Raw genomic sequence first — 24,906 nt, 5'->3', positions numbered from 1 at the left:
AAGCAAGTCTCTTCTTATTATTTGTGTCCTTTAGTAGGGGTATCTTTGCAGAAATTCGACCATGAAGGCCTGATTCACGGAGTCTCCTCTGAACAGTTGATGTTGAGATGTGTCTGTTACTTGAACTCTGAAGCATTTATTTGAGCTGCAATTTCTGATGTACTCTAATGTACTCTGCAGCAGAGGTAACTCTGGTTCTTCCTTTCCTGTGGCGGTCCTCAAGAGAGCCAGTTTCATCATAGCACTTGATGGTTTTTGCGACTGCACTTTAAGAAACTTACAAAGTTCTTAATTTTACGGATTAACTGACCTTCATGTCTTAAAGTAATGATGGACTGTCGTTTATCTTTGCTTATTTGAGCTGTTCTTGCCATAATGTGGACTTGGCCTTTTACCAAATCGTCTGTATACCACCCCTACCTTGTCACAACACAACTGATTGGCTCAAATGCATTGAGGAAAGAAATTCCACAAATTAACTTTTAACAAGACACCTGTAAATTCAAATGCATTCAAGGTGACTACCTCATGAAGCTGGTTGAGAGAATGCCAAGAGTGTGCAAAGCTGTCATCAAGGCAAAGGTTGGCTACTTTGAAGAATCTCAAATATATTTTGATTTGTTTAACACTTTTTTGGTTACTACATGATTCCATGTGTTATTTCATAGTTTTGATGTCTTGACTATTATTCTACAATGTAGAAAATAGTAACAATAAAGAAAAACCATGGAATGAGTAGGTGTGCCAAACTTTTGACTGGTACTGTATATATAGATATAGATATATGATAGGATGTATAAGCATTATGGACAGTATATTGATAGAAAATGCAGTATATCTGAAGAATATGTAGGATAGAATAGTATATATATATATATATATATATATATATATATATATATATATATATATATATATATATATATATATATATATATATATATATATATATGCATATACAGCAATAGTTGAATAGTATTGGCCTTGACTAGAATAACGTATATACATAGATGAAATGGGTAAAACAGTATGTAAACATTATTAAAGTGACCACATGATCAACCCATACTATGAGGGTTGACTCCTAACGCAAGATCCACATGTAATTCAGACGTTTAGGTAAATCATGATTGAATGGAAATTAGATTTGACCATGAAAGCATCTTGTGATGATACCACATGATCACTGTTGACATTTGCTGGCAAGTGGCCAGTCCCTTTCACATCATATTCAATCAATCATTCTGTCAAGACATATCGGGTAGAGGCAAAACAGAGCCATGTCACATTAGCTGTAGTGTCCCAGCAAGATGCAAGTGATTACTTCTGACAGCACGGTTGAACAGACACACTGATAACAAGCTAGTACAGAGAGCTTGAATGTGCTTAGTGGTTGAATGGATACACTGATATACAATTAAAAGGAGTGTGAATGTGCTGTACATCCCTCCCTTTGCTTATTAAAGCAATAAGGCACGAGGGAGTGTGGTATATGGCCAATATGCCACGCCAAAGGGCTGTTCTTATGCACAACCCTTAGCCATGGTATATTGGCCATATACCACAAACCCCCATGATGCCTTATTGCTATTATAAACTGGTTACCAATGTAATTAGGGCAGTAAAAATACATGTTTTGTCATACCCGTGGTATACTGTCTGATATACCATGGCTTCCAGCCAATCAGCATTCAAGCTCGAACCACACAGTTTATAGATAGATATATCCCCTCTGTAAATTGTATATTCCGACTGTAATGAGCCTATACTCCAGAGTTATGTTTAGAGAGACAGTTTATAAGTCACATGCACAGGGTTGCAGATGTGAATGCAGGGTACAATGAAAATCTTAAGCTTCAACAGTGCAGGTCAAAGGGAAGTGAATGAAACAGTAAAATAAATAATAAACATACATATTTACAACTAACATGATAAATTACCATTGGGGTGGGGGCAGTGAAAATGTCAGTTGAGGGGGGTGGGAATGTCTATAGGGGTAGATAGGCGGGGGTGGGGGATGGGTAGGAAGTCCAGGGGGAGCAGTGGTCTGACTAGGGGTGGCTATTCAGCATGATAAATGTCCATTGGGTGGGGGCAGGGTAAATGTCCATTGGGGTGGATATTGTGTATGATGTCCAAGTAGACTCATGTCTCTATTCTGTTTGTATATTGTCTATTGCTGGCAGCACCACACTAAGGCAAATTCTGGGTATATGTAAAAAAAAAAATATATATTATAATAATAATAATAATAAGGGGAAAAAAGGTGATTCTGATAATAGCTGATAATAGCAGTAATGTAATGACTTGTATAGTATAGTATAGTAGCGGTGAGCAGTAGCTGTCTGTACCTGTAGTGGTCCTTTGCCTGATGCGATGCTGCTTCTGACCAGAGGTGGAGGAGTGGCCACAGAGCCAGAGGTTGGCTGGAGAACAGAGGAAGAGAGAGTGAGTGAAAGAGAGAAGAGAAAGAGTGAGTGAGTGAGACCAGACAATTGATGGCAAGCTTTGTGCGTGTGAGTCTGTGCCTGTGTGCGTGCGCGCGCGTGCTTGCATACGTGTGTGAGTATGTGTGCACATGCATGTGTGTGTGTGCATCCAGTGTATTTGGAAGGTATTCAGACCACTTGACCTTTTCCACTTTTTGTTACGTTACAGCCTAATTCTGAAATTGATTAAATAGTTTCCCCCCCCCCTTATCTAAACACAATACCCCATAATGACAAAGCAAAAACAGGTTTAGACATTTTTGCACATTTATAAAATAAAACAAACTGAAATCTAATATTTACATAAGTATCCAGACCTTTTACTCAGTACTTTGTTGAAACACCTTTGGCAGCAATTACAGCCTCAAGTCTTCTTGGGTATGACACACCTGTATTTTGGGAGTTTCTCCCATTCTTCTCTGCAGATCCTCTCAAGCATTGTCAGGTTGGATGGGGAGCGTTTCTGCACAGCTATGTTCAGGTCTCTCCAGAGATGTTTGATCGGGTTCAAGTCTGAGCTCTGGCTGGGCCACTCAAGGACATTGAGACTTGTCCCGAAGCCACTCCTGCGTTGTCTTGGCTGTGTGCTTAGGGTCGTTGTCCTGTTGGAAGGTGAACCTTCCCCCCAGTCTGAGGTCCTGAGCAGGTTGTCATCAAGAATCTCTGTACTTTGCTCCGTTCATCTTTGTCCTGATCCTGACTAGTCTCCCAGCCCCTGCCACTGAAAAACATCCCCACAGCATGATGCTGCCACCATCACCACCATGCTTCACTGTAGGGATGGTGCCAGGTTTTCTCCATACGTGACGCTTGGCATTCAGGCCAAAGAGTTCAATCTTGGTTTCATCAGACCAGAGAATCTTGTTTCTCATGGTCTGAGTCTTTAGGTGCCTATTGGCAAACTCCAAGAGGGCTGTCATTTGCCTTTTACTCAGAAGTGACTTCCGTCTGGTCACCATAAAAGGCCTGATTGGTGGTGCTGCAGAAATGGTTGTCCTTCTGGAAGGTTCTCCCATCTCCACAAAGGAACTCTGGAGCTCTGTCAAAGCGCCCATCAGGTTCTTGGTCACGTCCCTGACCAAGGCCCTTCTCCCCAGATTGCTCAGTTTGGCCGGGCGGCCTGTTAGGAAGAGTTTGTTAGGAAGAGTATGGTGGTTCCAAACTTCTTCCATTTAAGAATGATGGAGGCCACTGTGTTCTTGGGGGCCTTCAATGCTGTAAAACTTTTTTGGTACCCTTCCCCAGATCTGTGCCTCGACACAATCCTGTCTCGGAGCTCTACGGACAATTCCTTCAACCTCATGGCTTGGTTTTTGCTCTGACATGCACTGTCAACTGTCCTACCTTATATAGACAGGTGTGCCTTTCCAAATCATGTCCAATCAATTGAATTTACTACAGGTGGACTCCAATCAAGTTGTAAAAACATCTCAAGGATGATCAATGGAAACAGGATGCACCTGAGCTCAATTACGAGTCTCATAGCAAAGGGTCTGAATACTAAACTAAATAAGGTATTTAAATTTTTGTTTTTGTTTTTATACATTTGCAAACATTTCTAAAAACCAATTCTGGCTTTGTCATTATGCGGTATTGTGTGTAGATTGATGAGGGAAAAAATAAATGTCATTCATTTTAGAATAAGGCTATAACGTAAGAACATTTTGAAAAAGTAAAGGGGTCTGAATACTTTCTGAATGCACTGTATGTGTGTGTACGTGTGTGTTTAGATACCTTCTGTACAGTGCTCTCCTTCTGGATCTGGCTGTGTCGTAGTTTCTTCAGCAGCACCAGCTTGGCCTCCTGTAGTCTCAGCTCCTCCTTCAACTGTTTGATGATGCGCTCCCTCTCATCTGGGCTGCTCTTCTACACAAGGGAAGACAGCAGGGGATCATACACAAAATTACATTAGAATTGATTTGCATCCATGATGGATGAAGACACATTGGGAGTAGCACAAAGAGAAGTCATTCTCTGTGTGTGTGTGTGTGTGTGTGTGTGTGTGTGTGTGTGTGTGTGTGTGTGTGTGTGTGTGTGTGTTCGTACCCTGAGCAGGTCAGTGTCTGTCTTTTTGTAGTAGTTCAGGCCGTTCATGACGGGGATGGACGGCTCGTTGTCTGACAACACTATGACATCATTGTTTGGTGACAGGGGCTGCCTCTCTTTCTTTACGTCACTGAGAGAAGAGAGAAAAAACTAAAACGAAATAACTAAACTCGACTTTACTAGTAGGAAAAAATAAGACATGGAAAGCAAAGATGATATGGAAAGCCAAACCCCCTCTCCTCACACATTAATTTGTGCGTGCTCATACAACATTCATTAAATCATATTACAAATGATGGCCACTTATGGCCAGTATGCAAACAGACAGAATCAGCATTTGTCCAGTAGAGGGCGGTAAATTATAACTTTTCAGTGATCTACGAGTGAGTGGATAGTGTTGGGACACCAAAGTCGATCTGAGATTCATAGACCCATCATAGTGGGTCTGAATAAGAGCCTTCCTCTTCATATCTTTTCACTGGTATGGTAGTGTCAGAAACTTGGGCCAAAAGTAGTGAGTTTATGACCAAGTTGTAGGTCCAGCCTGGGAGATTACATCTGGCCTCATTGCTTCCTCTATGGCTGTAGCTAGCTGTTGTTTCCTCCAGCCTGAGGAGGACAAAGGGGAGCAGCGGTATGTAGTGTGGACCCTGTGACAGAGAGGCCAACGAAGATGGAATGCTTCCCCCCCCCCCACACAGCAGGCGTCCCGCTCGTACCCTGTGGGTGGGGAGGGGTGGGGTTGGTGACTCTTGGTAGGGACAGTAGCTGTGCCTGAGGCCCGGTACGTCAGGAACCCACCCCTCCCAGCTGCTGACATCAGAGTCGCAGAGGCCTACAGGAGACACTGGAGGGGAAAGCGAGAGGGGTGGGGGAGGGGAGAGGGGAACGTGGCTAGGACCCAGCCTATTGTATTCACTCTCACTCACTCATTTACTGACCGTGTGTCTTGGGCTACGGTGCAGAGGGTAGGGCACTCAACAAGGGCACAGTCTCCCTGGCTGGTGCAAAACATCCCAGATCCCTACTGTGGTAACAGGGCTGACGCCTGGTTCAGTTTAGAGGGGAGGCAGAGGGAAATACAGTAGCTATGATTCACAGTCACACCATCCACAGCTGGTTATACAGGGGCCATGTAAAGCAAGGGACCACATTGGGCAAAGAGTAAACTGATGGATAGGGAGGCCCCCCAGACACACACACAGTGACCTAACCAGGAGAAACTCTTAGCCCTGGCAATGGGCAAAGTGAGGGTTATTATCTGTGGTGACAAGGCGATCTGCTCCACCCTGAAAGCTGATTAGACAAGCATAAACAAAAGCCACGTACCTGGTTACATAAGATCCAGAACCCCACTGCTTCTGTTTCTACTAGCTACTGCTTCTCTGAAATACTCTGCAGTATTGACTCCCACTGAATTAGTAAACTCGTGGGAGCAAAGTATCAGGTAGAAAAAGTGCATTCCTTCAAACCACTACTCATGAAACTGGACAGAAACGTCATCAACAGTTCTCTCTAGCTAGTCTATTAAGGTCTATCTGGCAAAAATAGTGTTTTTAAAAATATATTTATAATTCAATGACAGTGGAATGCAATGCTTATTCTAGCCTTCGCACCCTGTTTATGAAAACAGTTGGATCAAAATGCTAGATCTCCTCTACAGCGCAAACACTACAAGTTCAATAAAAAACATTTTTTTAAACTTTAGCAGTACAGGCTTAGGGTGATGCAAAGGTGACAAGGGGAAACTTCTGCAGTACATAAAAGGTCGTTCCTTGGAGGTTAGCTTCCTTTCTCACTACTGCCCTCACCTCTAGTGTATATTAATCACTCTACCGAGTTTAGAGAACGCGTGACATTTCCCTCCCCTGGTCATGTGACACACCCAACAACAGCCCCTCCTTCCCCCAACTGCTTCTTCCAATCTCCAGTGTGGAAACCATGGCAACGGCCAGCTGGAACCAGTTTGTGACAGTTTGTGACCTTCATTTTGTGTGAAGTGAGGCAGAGTTCAGGTGCTGGAGAAAATGGAAGCAGTCAGCCGGAGCCTCAAACTTTTCAAAATGGGGGCAGGCCACCCAGAACCGAGGGAGTACAGACATGCACTTCCTGTGTGAGAAGCCCACTCGCTAGCTAGTGCAGACAGTTCGAACACACACACAGTAGTTGTCAAGCAAATGTCCCTTTCCAGTCAAAACAAAGCAGTAGAATAATCTAATCACCTAAATAGACCCTGTACAGACTCAGAGACAACCCATCATATTGTAAACATGCACCACAGGCCAGATGGGAAAAATAACAATTTAGAGCAACATTCGAAAATGAAATGTAAATCTAGAGTGTGACAGTAATACTAAAAAAAAGAGACAGTGTCTGAGGGTACCGCAGTTCAGTTAGGACTGGTTCAAATTTACAGCCAGATAGTGTAGGCTACCACAGTGTGTGTGTGTAATCCGTTTGTTTCACCTCTTGGATGTGCTCATATCTACAGGCCTGTCCCCAGTCTGCACCTCCACTTTGATGGTAGCCTTAACCTCACCGGTCTTCAGGATGCTCATGCTGGCCACCTTGGCTGTCTGCTCAGTCTTCACCACATCTCCTCCTCCACCCACAGCCACTAGAGCTATAGGTCCATCTGCTGCAGGTAGCAGGTCACAGTTCTCCAGCTTTACCTTCTTACTGTCCAGCTCCCATCCAGGGCTGCCAGGGGCAACCACATCCCTCTCCAGGGCCCGCTTCCGGCTGCGCGTCTGACGCACCGCCTCCTCCGACATCACTGCCTGGGATAGAGAGAGACGGGGGTTAGAGATATGGATAAACACACAGGTCAGTGTCTGTGGACAGCATAGTTTTAGTAATGAAGCACCGCCTCAAAATGAGTTGGAAGTTCAACACTGGCTGATAATGAGGAGTGTGGTCATGCAATACAAACAATGAAAACAGCACAAATCAAACCTAAATGCCCACCAGGGCACCATATCAGTGGAGTGTGGACTGTGGACTGTGGTAGCAGGCCGGGTATTAATTCCTCCAGCTGTACTGGGGAGGGGGGCTCTCTGTCTGACTGACCTGACTGCAACACAGACCTGTCTCTGAGTGCCTGTTCCCCAGACGCTGACCCAATTCCCCCCTCATTACCATAATAGACGGTGTAGAAGGGAGACCCACTCAGCTCAAAACACCAGCTTCACCCACAACTATTACACCGCACCATGGATAAAGCATCACTCAAACAGACATGCAAATATCTCACAGACACACAAACGCAGGTTATGAATTGAAACAAGAATCAGAGTTCAGTGTGACCTCGAAAGTGTGTGCGTTCTGGACTAGAGTTGAGGTACAGGGAAACCTACTCTTATCTCCTTTCAAACGGTCTGACTTTGAAATATAATTGCCTCATCTCTCCCCTTATAGAGGTTCTAAACAATCATTGGGGCAGCCACTGTATACCTGTGTACACACTTCTCCCATCAGAAAAAGAAAGCTGCTGACTCAAGGTCTTTTTCATCCACTGTGACATCAGAGTAGAGCTCCACATGACCCTTCCCAAGATTCCATGGGAGACATAAAGCACTTCCCTGAGAACTGGTTTAAACCGGTCTGTGGTTTTAATCCCTGGAGAGACCAACTGGCAGCGGGAGAGGCCACAGCCGCCTGCAACTGGGGAGGGAGGGAGACAGCGTCGCCTGGATTCCAAAACACAAATGCCTGCCAGAGAAAAGGCCACTGAAACTTTTACACAGACAACTGAGGACACAAAAAAATCTATATCACCGAATCGATCACCATCAATAGAAATCCATGTAGCATATATAAAGTCAAATGGAAACTGAGATTGTAACTTTATTTTGGTGTAGATCCAACCATTTAAAACACTGATTGCCAATGATCATCGCACCGAAGAAATACGGACTCATTCAGAAAAACAGAATAGCACCATCTCAGTTGAGGTCTCAACTTAATGTTGAGAGTTAGAATAGTAGAATACACAAGGAGCAATTTTGAAATGTTATTGTGCATCAGCAGTTTCTCTTTTTATGTCAGTCATTGACAGTCACTCATTTAGCCCATGTCAGCTAAACATGTTTAATCTAAACTTGTAATCATGGTCGAATTACCAATCAATCCCCATTGATTTTATTAATCACTCACTCAGATATCATTAAAAACCATAATTTCTCTCCACCTTATTCCAAAATGTGTAGAATTGCAGGAAATTAGTTATACAATTCATTTTTTTAATTATATCCGCCCCATGGCAAAATGTGTAGAATTATAGCCAATTTGCTTGAAAAATGCAAAATGTTCTCTACGGCCCATGGCAAAATGAGTAGAATTGCAGGAAATTAACTCTAAAACTAAAGAGTCACTCCGCTAAAATGTTTTGCACAGAAGTTAACAAACTATTAACAAACTATTATGTGAATTATGTGACATAGCATGTAGAAATGTTGAAACTGTTCGCAAAACAATGTCCATACAGGCTAGAACACTTTACAATGCAAGAAGACACCGGTAACTTCCAGCTTTTTCAACTTTCCTTGCTATGCTAGCTGACAGTGAAAGCTAACATCAATTGACTACCCTAGTACTTTGTTTAGGATAATATGCAAACCATAACACAAAATATGTTGATTTTAAAGATGATTGCCACCAAAAACTTTATTAATTCACTTATTCGGTCTCTCTCACGTCTCTCCTAAAGAGTATCTATTGCATCAGCCAATTGACTATGGTCTGTTAATGATGTCATTACTGGTTAACTTCTTATGGCTGGGGGCAGTATTATGTAGCTTGGATGAATAAGGTGCCCAGAGTAAACTGCCTGCTACTCAGTCCCAGAAGCTAAGATATGCATATTATTAGTAGATTTGGATAGAAAACACTCCGAAGTTTCTAAAACTGTTTGAATGATGTCTGAGAGTATAACAGAAACCTGGGAGGCAGAAACCTGAGAAAAAATCCAACCAGGAAGTGGGAAATCTGAGGTTTGCAGGTTTGCCTATCCAATATACAGTGTCTATGGGGTCATATTGCACTTCCTAGGGCTTCCTTTAGATGTCAACAGTCTTTAGAACCTTGTTTCAGGCTTCTACTGTGAAGGATGAGGGAATGAGAGCTGTTTCAACCAGGTGTCTGGCAGAGTGCCATGAGCTCACTCAGGCGCACCCCCGTGAGAAGTAGCTGCGTTCCTTTTCGTTTCTAAAGACAAAGGAATTCTCCGGTTGAAACATTATTGAAGATTTATGTTAAAAACATCCTAAAAATTAATTCTATACATCGTTTGACATGTTTCTACGAACTGTAATGGAATTTTTTGACTTTTTGTCTGGCCTGCGCGTCATGAATTTGGATTTTTGAACTAAACGCGCTAACAAAATGGAGGTATTTTGGACATAAATTATGGACTTTATCGAACAAAACAAACATTTATTGTGGAACTGGGAATCCTGGGAGTGCATTCTGATGAAGATCAAAGTTAAGTGAATATTTATAATGCTATTTCTGACTTCTGTTGACTCCACAACATGGCGGGTACCTGTATGGCTTGTTTTTGTGTCTGAGCGCCGTACTCAGATTATTGCATGGTGTGCTTTTTCCGTAAAGTTTTTTTTAAATCTGACACAGCGGTTACATTAAGGAGAAGTTTATCTGAAGTTCCATGTATAACACTTGTATCTTTTATCAATGTTTATTATGAGTATTTCTGTAAATTGATGTGGCTCTCTGCAAAATCACCGGATGTTTTGGAGGCAAAACATTACTGAACATAACGCGCCAATGTAAACTTAGATTTTTGGATATAAATATGAACTTTATCGAACAAAACATACATGTATTGTGTAACATGAAGTCCTATGAGTGTCATCTGATGATCATCAAAGGTTAGTGATTAATTTTCTCTAATTCTGTTTTTTGTGACTCCTCTCTTTGGCTGGAAAAATGGCTGTGTTTTTCTGTGACTAGGTACTGACCTAACATAATCACTACCGGTACTGAGTCAATGTGCAAGGGTATGAGGTAGTTGAGGTAATATGTTTTATAAGCCCAATCATTGCGCAACAATTCTAAATATAATCTAATATTAAAAACAGTTTTGATAGCCATCATTAAAAAAGAGCTACTATCTTTATTTCTCAACTGGCAACTGAAGTGCACTTCCCATTCCAGTGCATATAACGGTAGGCAGGCTTCAGCGCGTCACACACCACTTGCAATGAGCTGGAGGCAGTACGCATTTTGAAAATATATTTAATTGTTTGAAACCTGAACCTGAACTATATCTTGAGGTATCTTTACCTCGCTTCAAAGTAGCCTAGCCAAAATACGACCAACCGTGAAAGCAATTTTATAAAGACTACCATATGCCATTGAAACCATTAGCCTATATCCCTCAATTTCTATAATTGTCCAGTAGCCAAAAGACACAATCCTAATCATATTAGCAACCCATGCTAGTTGTTGAATCTTTTGATGTCCCCGGATATTTTAATCTCTGTGTCAAAAAACCTCTCCCATGTGCGGTGCGCTTCTGACAAGTGTTTTTCCACTAACAGCATTACGGAATGAACATTCACGCACGTAGCTGCCTTGTGCGAATTGCTGCGCTTATAATGTGGAGAAATAATATTTAATCAACATTAAGCTAAAACGTTCTGATCTGTTGCATCAGCCTCGTTTCAAAAAATATATATGTACCGTAGGCCTAGCGGTTGTATGAATTTGGGATCTATCATTCCACAACTGTCCCAGAATTAATTTTGAGTAATTGATAGCCGCACATACATGCACACCAGGATATCAATCCCAGCCACTCCTAGCACTGAAGTAGGCTAAAGTAAACAGCCTCCAATGGTCCTCTGACAGAATAGGAACTCAAACTCCAAAATTCTCTAACATGACAAGAACAACTTGGCCAGGCTGATGAAAATGTCCAACTCAGCATTTTTCTCCCACTCAGTGACTATATTACCACTGAGATTTACTGGTCCTGAACATCCCTTTACTGTGATCCTCCACATCTGCTCAGTGTTCACAAAAATGTGGCTATTTTCAAGGTGGGAGGGGCAAAAAGACCCTCAAAGCAACATCCACTGCCTATTGCAGATCACATTTCAATCAAAACATTAATGCAAAATGTAGGTGGGGCTGGGAGCAGGGCACCCGGCCTATAAAATGGTGGGTGAAACACTGTTGAGCTAAGAGGATAGGGAGGGAGCTCTGCAACATAACAAGGACAGATGTGCCCTGTTTGTACCCATCAATGAGCACAAAGGGCATCCAGCTGAAGGGGGTGGAGCATGCATAAACCACAGAGCACACAGCTCTTCACGATCCGGACGCTTAAGAAATCCCGCTATGACCTCCCACGAGCAATCAAACAGGCAAAGCGTCAAGCATCAATACAGAACTAAGATCAAATCCTACAACGCCGGCGCTGACGGATGTGGCAGGGCTTGCAAACTCTCACGGATTACAAAGGTAAAGCCAGCAGTGAGCTGCCCAGCAATGTGAGCCTACCAGACAAGCTAAATGCCTTTATGCTAGTGTTGAGGGAAACAACAACCATGCATGAGCGCACCAGCTGTTCTGTACGACTGTGTGCTCTCACGCTCCGTAGCCGATGTAAGACCTTTAAACAGGTTATCATTCGCAAGCCGGCGGGGCCAGACGGAATACCAGGATGCGCTAACAAGTTTACAAGTGTCTTCACTGACATTTTCAACCTATCCCTGACCCAGTCTGTAATAAACTTGTTTCAAGCAGCTCATAGTTCGTGTGCCCAAGAACACCTAGGTAACCTGTCTAGATGACTATTGCCAAAAGCACTCACATCTATAGCCATGAAATGCATTGAATGGCTGGTCATGGCTCACATCAAAACCATCATCTCAGACACCCTGAGCTCACTCCAATTCACATAACGGCTCAACAGATCCACAGATGACGGAATCTCTATTGCATTCCACACTGCCCTTTCCCACCTGGAAAAATGTACACATCTAAGAATGTGGTTCACTGACTACAGCAAAGCATCCAACACCATAGTCCCTGCCAAGCTCGTCACCAGGCTCAGGACCCTGGGACTGAACACCTCCCTCTGCAACTGGATCCTGGAAATCCTGACTGGTCGCCCCCAGGGGCATGGGTAGGCAACAACAAATCTGCCACGCTAAGCATAAAAAAGGGGGACACTCAAGGGTTGTAAACTTAGTCCCCTCCTGTACTCCCCGTTCACCCACGACTTGATGGCCGCGCAAGACTCCAACACCATCAAGTTTGTTGACGACATGACGGTGGTAGGGATGTCAGGAAGTGAAGAGTCTTGGTGGTTCCAAACTTCTTCCATTTAAGAATGATGAGGCCACTGTGTTCTTGGGGACCTTCAATGCTGATCTGTGCCTTCACACAATCCTGTCTCGGAGCTCTAAGGACAATTCCTTTGACCTCATGGCTTGGTTTTTGCTTTGACATGCACTGTCTAATGTGGGACCTTATATAGACAGGTGTGTGCCTTTCCAAATCATGTCCAATCAATTGAATTTACCACAGGTGGACTCCAAATCAAGTTGTAGAAACATCAAGAATGATCAATGGAAACAGGATGCACCTGAGCTAAATTTCAAGTCTCACAGCAAAGGGTCTGAATACTTATGTAAATGTGATTTAATTTTTAATTTATGTTTTTATAAATTTGCAAACATTTCTAAAAATCTGATTTACTTTGTCATTATGGGGTAGTGTGTGTGTGGATTAGAGGGGAAGAAAAACATACTTTACGAATGCACTGTATAATCTCGTAACCCTGCACAACAACTCAAGTGTTACTCCCTGTATATAGCCATGCAATTTTTACTCATTATTGTTATTTACTGTGTTTATTCCTCATGTCACTATTTATATTTATCTTCAACTTTGCATTGTTGGAAAAGGACCCTTAAGTAAGCATTTCACTGTTAGTCTACACCGGTTGTTTACGAAGTATGTGACAAATAAAATTTGAGCTCAAACATTAACACACAGTGACCCTGGAAGGGACTGGTGGTCACTGAATGCGCTCCCTGAATGCAACCAGGGACAAAAATGCCCGCAGGACCTGAGTGGCACGATACAGTGTAGTATGAAGCAAGGTAAGACTTGCCTCATTATTTGACGTGAAGTAAAACATTCAGGTTTCAAACAATTATACTGCCTCAAGCTCACATTGCAAGCACGTATGAACTGCTCTTGGTGTCAGTCTACATGAGAATCATAGGAGCCAGAACGGCCGCCTCAATGTCCTCCCTGCTGATGACATCCAGTGGAGTCATCTCTAAGGGAGCTATTCTTGTTTGTAATTCAGGCGTGCATTACGCAGTGTGTCGGGGTCTGTCTCCATGGCAGGTGGCTAGAGCCGTCTCATAGGAGATGGATGGCATCATGAAGATGCAACATCCACTGTGCTGTAGGCCCTGCTTCTAAGCAACAAAGGGAGGAGACCAAATAGAACATCAGCGTGTGTGCGTTCAAGATGGAGACGCACAATATGTGTCCGTCCTCAACTGTTACATCACACTCAGCCTACCTACCACTCCATTGAAGCTCATTTGCTTTTCACCAAGCAATGTCTATCTATGTGAGAAAATCAGGAGATTTTGCATTAGACAACCCCTGGGATGACAGGGAAATAAATCAGATAGCAGAAAAAAAGCAGTAGAGTACAGCTAAAACACATGTACTAAAAGGAAAGTAAAAGAGTCTACATTCACTGCCATTCAAAGTGACACGAGAGGGAGTGACTGGGAAATAACATTGCATCAGTCTTTCAGCCTGTCATCTGCACTGATATGGGGCTGAGAGAGCGTTTTGGAAGCAGGTGATTGCAGGAAGGAGTGGAGGCCTGGAATGATGAAAGAGAGCTTAGAGCCCATACAAGGACAGATTGATAATTACATTTATTTGTGCTTTTCACTATAGCACTCGGGTGTCAATCAACAGAGTGTTACTGTGTAGGCATTGCTTTCAGTCAGTGACCTCTATGCAAGAACATTAAAAGCATTTCATCATGAAAATATGAGTTCAGGATTTCTTTCACTACTTGGCCAGGACAACAGACTAAAAAACATGTTTATTTTGAAATTGATGGGAGATCATTATGTTGCTGTAGGCAGAGGCCCAACTATGGATCTATACTGAACAAAAATATAAATGCAACATGTAAAGTGTTGGTCCCACGTTTCATGAGCTGAAATAAAACACAGCAATTTCATACACACACAAAAAGCATATTTCACTCATTTTGTGCACACATTTATTTACATCCCTGTTAATGAGCATTTCTCCTTTGCCAAGATAATCCATCCACCTGACAGGCATGGCATATCAAGAAGCTGATTAAACAGCATGATCATTACACAGATGCACCTTGTGCTGGGGACAATGAAAGTCCACTAAAATGTGCAGTTTTGTCACACAAAAGGTAGCGTGCAATTGGCATGTTAACTTCAGGAATGTCCACCAGAGCTATTGCCAGATAATTTAATGTTAATTTCTCTACCATAAGGCACCTCCAATGTGATAGAGAATTTGGCAGTACGTTCAACCGGCCTCACAACCGCAGACCATGTGTAACCACGCCAGCCCAGGACCCCCACATCCGGCATCTTCACCTGCGGGATAGTCTGAGACCAGCCACCCAGACAGCTGATGAAACTGAGGAGTATTTCTGTCTGTAATTAAGCCCTTTTGTGGGGAGAACTCATTCTGATTGGCTGGGCCTGGCTCCCAAGTGGGTGGGCCTATGCCCTCCCAGGCCCACCCATGGCTGCGCCCCTGTCCAGTCATGTGAAATCCATAGATTAGGGCCAAATTTATTTATTTCAGTTGACTGATTTCCTTATATGAACTGTAACTCAGTAAAATCGTTGAAATTGTTGCATGTTGCGTTTATATTTTTGTTCAGTACAGAATCAATGAGTGACATTAGGCAATATCTGGCAACTCCAGTATCAGTCAGTAACATACAGTGGAATTTGGGAGACTGACAATTTAATCAACACCTGTAAGGGTAATGTTAAATAAAGGAACTGACAGATCTGACTAAATTATGAATTTCAGGCAAGCTAAACACCATCACATCTCAATCCTCCATTCAAGTTTGTAAGCCACATTTGGGAGTGGGGTGAGAACCAATGTCATTGTGTTGATACTCTCAGCACATAACACGTTATAAAGTGCTACCTGTTTGCGAAGGTGATGGTAACTTAAGAGACAGAAAATGAATGCTTTAATTAGTCTTGATAAAAACAGTCAGCATTAATCTACACATTCTAAATGCAAACAATCATCTCAGGTCTCATAATGACAATGGTTAAGGGTACTCATTTATTGCACTATTGCATACATACCCATGCATTTGCATAGTGATACCAGCAAGCGTACATAACATTAAAGCTCTCAGCATCAAATTAACTGCACTATCAGTACAATGCCCATCCCTACAAGATTCATTACATTGATAATGGAGTTGCATGCAAAATGTCCAAAGAGATAGAGAGTGGAGAGAGATTACTGGTTTATGTTCCCTAGACATTATGGCGAGAACTCTAAGGTCTCTGGTAGAAAACAAGGCCTGGGGCAGATCTAGCCAGCGAGAGCGAGAGAGACAGCCAGAGGAGCAACAGGCCACCCAGCAGTCTGATCACGTGTCCATTCAGATTAATATTAAACACACCAACATTGGTGTTGCTTTTTATTGCATCGTCCAATTTCCACCCAGATCGCAAGCAGAATGAAGCTGCACACACACACCATCCATTTTTCGCTTTCATGTTTTGATTGCAGACCTGTACTGTTGAAGACTTCTTACCAATGTACAATTTACCATTAGAATTTAAGTGAATTATTCCATGTTCAGCGACTCCTGCTAGAAACAATGGCCATAATACACTAGGCAAGATGGAGAGCATAGAGAACATACGACCTGGTTTGACTCTCCAATGAGCTCATTCTAATTTCATGGGCAGTCCTTTAGGGAGACGGAGTATTACAATTGATCCATTTACTCAGGTGGCTAGCATCTACTATCTGATATGTTGGATGTAATGATCTTCCCTAGGGACTCACCTATTAAAGCACACGGATGCTTTTGAATACAGGCTCTATTGGATCCAGTGAGAGGGGAACAACAGTATAATATTGCCCAATAAAATGGGCTGCACACAAAGCCATGAATCTCCTTCCCATGTATCGTTCTAGATTTGATTAACGCAATTAATTTCTGCTTGATTATTCATTTGAGGTCACTACAGATCACATTTAGGTTGAGAAGGACATGTCCAAATTACTGAATGAATTTTGAAAGAAACTGGAAAGTCAACCCACTGAACCCAGTGCTGTCTTTGGAATATCTGATTGTGCAAAAAAAAAACATTGCTTAATCTGGCTTCACTAAACTGAGTACATGGGTACTAAACAGAGAGAGAGAGAGACAGAGACAGACAGAGAGAGAGAGAGCAAGCTGACTGGGTGGTGGGGGAGGGGTGACTGGCCTGGCCATAGATCTACTGTACACTGACAAACACTCTTGCTCTTCTGCGTCCTCACTCTCCCTCGTTCTCTCTCTCTCTCCTATTGGTTGTGGCAGCCTAGAGGCAGAGAAGGTGCCCCTACTGGTTCGGTACTGAACACCAAGAGTTAAGTACTGCCATTTTAACACCACTGACAGATCAGGCCATTAGGGTGTTACCTAACAAAATGGAAGCCTTTAACCCTGCATCTGCCAGTTAGGCTCCACCTGGATTCCACTTAGCAACATGACGACGAACGGCATGGCCAAAGCCCAGGAAGTGCAGCCAGACCCCTACATGTGACCACAGAGGAATGCACACACTGACACACACACGGAACAGACTATCACTCACAAACACCAAGAACACTGCCCCCCCTCCCCCTTCTCACACACACACACACACACACACACACAATCCCAGTCTCGGAGAAGGACAGGACTAGTTGACAGTGTTTACAATCACGATTCAGGCCGATCGCGGCGTGGCATGCACTACATTGGGACATTAAGAGCAGATAAACTCATATCATAAATAGAATGAAAAACCAGCAGCTGTACCTCTAATTCCATTAACCATCTGATCTTCATGATGAACCAGCCAGTGGATAAACTCACCAGCTAGACTAGACTTGTTTTGCCTTGAAGTCATGAATTTTAATGGTAGCATCTCCATTGAAGTTAAGCTTAAGGAGGGTTACAGGAGGGTTACAGTAGGTTATAGGTCAGTGCTGACTCCGAGCAAACAATGACTAGGCCTAGCTTAACTCAGAAGAACATGGCTGTCTAACCAGGGCTCTAAAGTGTGAGAAAAATTTGCTGTGACCACAAGTTTTATTTTGAGAGCACTTTTTGACTAGGAAAAAAATCTTCCAGATAATAATTGTTACGTGCTGTACCGTTGTGGCCCTAGAGGGAAAAAAATGAGTGCATATTCAATAGGATCATGGTTGCACCATTACTACAGCGAAAGCGGTTTGCTTCAAGCCCAACCAGGTCAAAAGATCTGATCCATATTACCGCTGCAACATTTTAAATCTTCCTATAACGGATCATGGGCTGTTCTAACACTACTCGCACATCGTTAACCATTGGTTTACACTTTGTTCAGTCATATTACCTCATTGGCTAGCTAACCACCTAGTAACAGAAAAAGGAAGTGATAACTTCTTCAGCAGATCAATGATCATAGCAATGCGTGAATGACAGATCTCTTGTATGTTGACAACACAAGACGTTATTAAAGAAACGTGTTTGTGCAGGTACAGCCAACTACGGCAAAAATAATATTGCGATATTGCCAAAACGACAAGATCAAATGTTCAATGTAATGCATCTCAATAGGAAAATAGTGCTTTTACACAATGTAGAAACCTACTTTCGTAATTTCAATGACCGGTATTGGTATCAACATTTTAGCTTTTATAATAATAATAATAATAATAATAATAATGTCTTTACAATGTTACATACAGTATTAGTTTCTAGGGCACAACATGTGCTTCAAAAGTAGCTCAGAGGTTGCGTTATAAAAACCTCTTTGGGCTAGTGGGCAGTATTTTCACGTCCGGATGAAAAGCGTGCCCAAAGAAAACTGCCTGCTACTCAGGCCCAGAAGCTAGGATATGCATATTATTAGTAGATTTGGATAGAAAACACTCTGAAGTTTCTAAAACTGTTTGAATAATGTCTGTGAGTATAACAGAACTGATTTGGCAGGCGAAACCCCGAGCACAATCCATCCAGGGGGAATAAAATTGAGGTCAATCTGTTTTCCATTAGGTTTCTATGGCAATCCCTTTTTAATAGAAATATGCTTGTAGTTCCTATGGCTTCCACTAGATGTCAACAGTCTTTAGAAATTGGTTGATGTTTTTCCTTTGAGAAATGAAGAAGTAGCCCTGTTATTTCCATGTGTCACTCCAGGTGCACGCGACCTGGAACGTGCTTCACTTTTGTTTTTTGTCCGGTATTGAGCACAGTATTTCCCATCTTAAATTTTATTGATTATTTACGTTTTAGGATACATAAATTTGGTTTAGGAACGTTTTTTGAAATGTTTGGACCAAGTTTACAGGTAACTTATTAGATACTTTGTAGGCATGTTGGGCGAGTTGGAACCGGTGTTTTTCTGAATCAAACGCGCCAAATAAATTGACATTTTGGGGATATAAAGAAGCAATTTATCGAACAAAAATACCATTTGTGATGTTTATGGGACATTTTGGAGTGCCAACAGAAGAAGATCTTCAAAGGCATGAATTATATTGTTATTTCTGACTTTTGTGTAGCACCTGCCTGGTTGAAATCTGATTTTCATGTGTTGGTATGCTGGGCGCTGTCCTCAGATAATCGCATGGTCTGCTTTCGCCGTAAAGCCTTTTTGAAATCTGACACTGCGGCTGGATTAACAAGAAGTTAATCTTTAAACTGATGTATAACACTTGTATGCTTTATGAATTCTTATGAGTATTTCTGTTTTTGAATATGGCGCGCTGCAATTTCCCTGGGTGTTGTCAAATCGATCCCGCTAAAGGGATTGGCGCGCGAAGGGATCCATAAGAAGTTAGAAGTTCAGAAATATGCATTTTAAAAATGCAGATATTAAAAATAAATCCCCTGCATTTTATATTGAAAGTCAGTGTTTTTTGCTTCTTAGTGATCAGGGACCTGCAACTAGTTTTCCGTCACAGAAAATACATCAGTGCAACAATTTCAGCAGAAAATAGATTAATTTCATCAGATGACAACAAAAGTGCAACACTTTTTGGCTGGCAGAAATTACAATAAGAAGCATTTTAGATCTGCGTAGCAAGATATTTCTTATGCGTTCTTTTTTTTCTGCATGAAAAACACAGAATTCTGCGGTAACAGGACCCCTGGTAGCAAGAATTCATATATGCCCAATATACACTGAGTGTACAAAACATTAGGAGCACATTCCTAATATTGAGGTGCACCCCCTCCCCTTTTGCAGCATCAATTCGTCTGGGAATGGACTCTACATGTTGACTGCTTCCCACAGTTGTGTCAAGTTGGCTGGATGTCCTTTTGGTGGTGGACCCTTCTTAATACACACAGGAAACTGTTGAGCGTGAAAAACCCAGCACCATTGCAGTTCTTGACACATACCGGTGCACCTGGCACCTACTACCATACCCTGTTCAAAGGCACTTGAATCTTTTGTCTTGCCCATTCACCCTCTGAATAGCACACATACATGTCTCAATTGTTTCTTTAACCTGTCTCCTCCCCTTCATCTACACTGATCAATAAGGGATCATAGCTTTCACCTGGTCAGTCTGTCATGGAAAGAGCAGGTGTTTCTAATGTTTTGTACACTCAGTGTAGGCATCTCAATCAATCAACATTTTTACGTTGGGAGCACCAGTGCTATGAAAAATGTTCATTTAGAGCCCTGCGTCTAACACATACTTGAGCCAATATGCTGGTAACAAAAGCTGAACTTGAATCTTTGGAGCAGGCTATCTGTATATGATGAAAAACATCATCATCACACTATTTGCTTTGAACTGGAAGTGCTTTACTGCTGACATGCACACTTTTTGGGACCACATCAACAGTGGACGAATGAACAACATACTAACATTTCCCTTTAAATCTATTCTGTTACAGGTGTTTGTGAATCTTGATGCAAATTCCCTTAAATCATCATACAGTATCTATCAACATCAGGGATTACTTATCCTTACATCAAATACAGAACTCTAAGCCCGGAGACATCCAGCCATTCACTCTGGCAACCACGAGTTGCCATCCTGGAACTCTACAAAAGTTCCAAGTATTTGCTAACATTGATCTCGAACCAAGCCTTGAAGGAATCCACAACAAGGAAAATGTATAGCCACAACCGATTGCAATTGTACCAAACAAGGTGGCTTGGGATAAGTTTCCTATTGAATTTAACCTTCAAACCACACATTCCTGGTGACAAGGGATATGTGATCTGCACAGACTATCCTATGAGTGATAATCTCGCATTTCAGCTAAATTACTACAAAACACACATCACAAATCCCCTGAATCTAGACAGCCATACCAAAAGACTCTCCACACACATTCATATCAGATTACATTTCTTGGAAATGGCCTGCGGGAGGAAGTGGGCATAAAAAAAAATTGTTCTCTCCCACAGCACTGAACACAGAGGGTATCCCAATGAACAAAAGACTACACACTCCTATTGTGTCACAGCCACAGCAACCAAAAAAAACAGTAACCGACCTACAGCGCTACTGCCTACCTGGAAGCCTGCTCCTAAGCATTTACTTAGGCAGCTATTGAAGCTGTGACAGTGACACACATTCTATAGGTGGGCTAGATGAAGCTCAGTCAGCACCTACACTAGAGTGACATCAGCTCAGTACACAGCTAACTGGCCTGGTTGTGACACAGGCAGGCAGCAGGGCACCCGGATGCTTAGTCCCCCTCTTGGATGAGTGCCTTGATGCTGTATTCGTGTGGCTGCCGCACTGAGTGTTCCAGAGTTGCCATGTCAGCACTGGCCAGTTAAAACAGACAGTGGGAGCTATTGTTAGGAGAAGAACTGGAAAAATGTAGCAATGCCATAGCCCTTGCTTCTTCATCCACAACTCTTGCTAAACCTGGAGTAATTGAGAACGTTCTGAGGCATTCAAGAGAAGGAGTTTGATCACATTTTGTAACAGGATGAGTTTACATTTTTATGTCGTCGCAAACATCTGTCCGCTAGTCAACTCAATGCATTAATCATGTGAAAATAGAGGACACAATGATAACAGTTGGCGCAGACAGGATAAGTCATGTGGTTCTCATAAAAAGTCACGACTCAATAAATATATAGAACACCAGTAGACACAAGCACATCATTCTTGATTAGCCCATATGGCCTACCTACCTGGTTAACAGGTTGATTTCCCTATGGAATACCAGAGCCAACCCCAAATGTCTGATGAGCTTCACAGCTTCATGTTGAAAGAGTGGAGCCTCTCATTTGTGAATCTACACAATGAGGAACCATGCTTGAATTGAGCTGCCTATTGACCCCCTGGGCAATGAGTTGCCATGTTGAAGATGATGGCCTGCACTAAGTACACAACTCAGTCAAGGGCTCAAGGGTGCGTTTAAAAATAAAACAATCTTCCTCTGCCATCCATGATCTGAAATAATAGGTCAACTGAAAGCAATTTATTGGTAGAATTCTGTCCTGTTGCCTTCACCTGTCAAACCAGTCCAGAGGAGTCAAGGAGAGAAAGATACTATTGTGACGGACTCGAAGTGGGGTGCTCTCTTCTACCTAAAACTAAGGCTCATTGGTCAGCGTTCACATTTATATTGACCATCCATGCACCTGATCACCGAAGTTCTAATCTGTTCTGGATTACCAGGTTTAGGCTGAATCCAACACAAACACAGCGTTCCTCAAGTGGTAGAGCTGTTCTGTTTCTGACATGAGGAAACTGTAGACTTGGTACACACAGTTGAGTCAATATGAAGTCCAACAGGGTAAACATGAAGAGTACAGACTTGAGATTCCTCCCCCACCTCTCAGAATAGCCTAGGGCCTGAGATCTGATTGGTGAGATCTGGTGACCAACACAGCTAAAGGCCTATTCTCTCGGTACAAAGAAAACAAACATATGGATAGATAAGGCATAGCCTAGAAATGTGCACAATACCACCACAGGACAGATCCCAATAGAGACAACCTGATGTGTTGCCCTCTGAAAAATGTTTAGAAATCATTACAGGGCCACATTATGTGACATATCATAGGGACATTTCGTAATTTGCTCCCTCCCTGGAGCTCTAGTCGTAACATGCACATCAAATTTGCTAATGAAGTCTCTTCTGAAGATAATATGAGCGTGTGCATCTATAGGTTGGTTCTACCTCATACTACACACCCTGATTTGAATCCCTGCACTGGCCCTGCTGCTAGTAGGCTATAGCCTAGTAGTAGTACATGAATCGGAAGCCCCCGTAAGGCCCCAGAAACCCATCCTCCATGACTACCTCCCTACAGTGTCAGGAAGCTGGTCTCAGGGAAACCAAAGCTTGTGACTGGTTGACTCAGACCATGCGTGGCTGGCCCTCCTGCATTTCCTGTTAACCACTCGATGACGCTGTACACTTCCCTGGCCAGTGATCACAGCAGAGAGAGGACACCAGCCCTCTCTCTCTTTATCTGACCGGCAGCCAATCCATAGTTGTCTCCCATTCCCTTATAACCTCATCGCTCAAGATGACCATGCTACGGCCTGTTCAACAATCAATCGGTTCCATTTCCCACTGCTGTCCTTGAAGGTGCCCTGCTGCTTTGCTATTATAATAATATATCAGCCAGACATATGGATGGATGGAAACAATATTCACCCCTCCATTTAGTGCAGTAGGCTTCTAAATTAGCCCTAAATTGAGGAGCATTACAAGCGACCGACGCAGAGCTGAAAATTGTATTATCACAGAGGTGCCCCTCTATCAGTGAATCTCCAGTCATTAATCAGCTGAGGAGACTGACATCTCTGACATCTCTCTGGGAAATCTCTGGGAAATCAGAGGTCCAGCTTGCTCTCTGCGGGGCTGAAATGGCTGCTAGATAAGCACCAAACAAATAAAACATTTCTATCCCATGCATTCTGTAAGCTTTCTAAACAATGGATGAACATACTAGGCCTATAGTAATAACCACTACATACTAACCTCTCAGACGGAGGTAAAATGACCTAACGAGGTCGAGTGTCCAGAGCGCATCAATCTTATGAGAAAAGGTAAGCCCATCTGGTGACAATGCAATGAGATAAAGTCCCTTTTTAATGTCACCACAAAACAATTTACAGTCACACTGCAACAGGAACTGTTACTTTGTGGTCACTTGAATTACGACAGACACACTGGCTTGTAATGAAAGTCATCACCTATATGAGCCATCGGTAGCTGCCTGCAGTGCAATTCAGTCCTCTAATCAAGTTCAATGTGGCTTTACTTCTCCAGTTATGACTCCTCTAAAATAATAGGCTACGGATCCACACAATGCTGGAATAATAGCTCAATGTGAATTTGGGTACACCCTCGGGTCTTTGAAAAGCTTTGCTTAAATCCACACGAGAGTAAAGGCTGAGGACTGTGGGGATGGAAGGGTAGAAAAGAACCCATTAAAAGGAGAAGCAAAACATAACTTCACTCACTTCAACATTTCTTTATCAATGTGGTCCAGTCTAGTATTAGTTCGCTCTAAAGTTCTACCCTGATGCAGCACCTATGGATTACAAGTCAGCAGAGTCATGCTTGTCTGATTGCCTCATTCTTTAAAGAGTTTTTCAACAAGGGGCACTGCTACTCAGTCAGCTCTATGGCCCATCACGAGATAAACAATTGTTTAGGTTGTTAGACACCGAATAGATTAGCATTCCAGCAACATTATTTTGTTGAAAGATAAATTGATCTTTGCGAAATTAAGCTAATTTATTGCACCCAAATTGTCCAATTTAATTTCAAATAATATTATATAACTATAGTACATCAACATCCGATTTGGACCAAACGTTTTCCAACAATGAATTAGACATTAAGAATCCAAAGAAATGGTCAAAAGCTACCCACGGACCCACCGCCAACAAGTATTCATTGAGTATACCAAACATTAGGTACACCTAATATTGAGTTGCACCCCCCCAACAATAAGTATACACTGAGTATACCAAACATTACGTACACCTAATATTGAGTTGCGCACCATCAGAACAGCATCAATTCGTTGGGGAATGGACTCTACAATGTGATGCTGGCCCATGTTGACCCCAATGCTTCCCACAGTTGTGT

General features: G+C 42.5%; 1 protein-coding gene across 6 annotated transcripts in view; it reads right to left on the bottom strand.

Annotated features, from left to right (window-relative positions):
* Window positions 1-24,906, bottom strand: part of LOC111952306 (transcriptional repressor p66-alpha) — a 36,004-nt gene that overhangs the window by 6,877 nt on the left and 4,221 nt on the right. Inside the window, exons 1-5 of one of the 6 annotated variants that reach the window (XM_070435154.1) lie at window positions 7,989-8,136; window positions 7,002-7,315; window positions 4,536-4,665; window positions 4,224-4,355; window positions 2,352-2,426 (exon numbers count right to left, since the gene is read on the bottom strand). In XM_070435154.1, coding sequence (XP_070291255.1) covers window positions 2,352-2,426; window positions 4,224-4,355; window positions 4,536-4,665; window positions 7,002-7,315; window positions 7,989-8,009 — 672 coding nt within the window. In that variant the 5' untranslated portion in view covers window positions 8,010-8,136. Of the gene's footprint in view, window positions 1-2,351; window positions 2,427-4,223; window positions 4,356-4,535; window positions 4,666-7,001; window positions 7,316-7,988; window positions 8,137-24,906 lie in introns of those variants that run through there. The other 5 variants (XM_070435150.1, XM_070435151.1, XM_070435152.1 and 2 more) reach the window with 5 other exon arrangements.

This window comes from Salvelinus sp. IW2-2015, linkage group LG26 (assembly GCF_002910315.2).
Source record: "Salvelinus sp. IW2-2015 linkage group LG26, ASM291031v2, whole genome shotgun sequence".
NCBI classification, from domain to species: Eukaryota; Metazoa; Chordata; class Actinopteri; order Salmoniformes; family Salmonidae; genus Salvelinus; species Salvelinus sp. IW2-2015.
The sequence above is the reverse complement of the archived record's forward strand: the minus strand, read 5'-3'. Positions and strand labels throughout refer to the sequence as shown.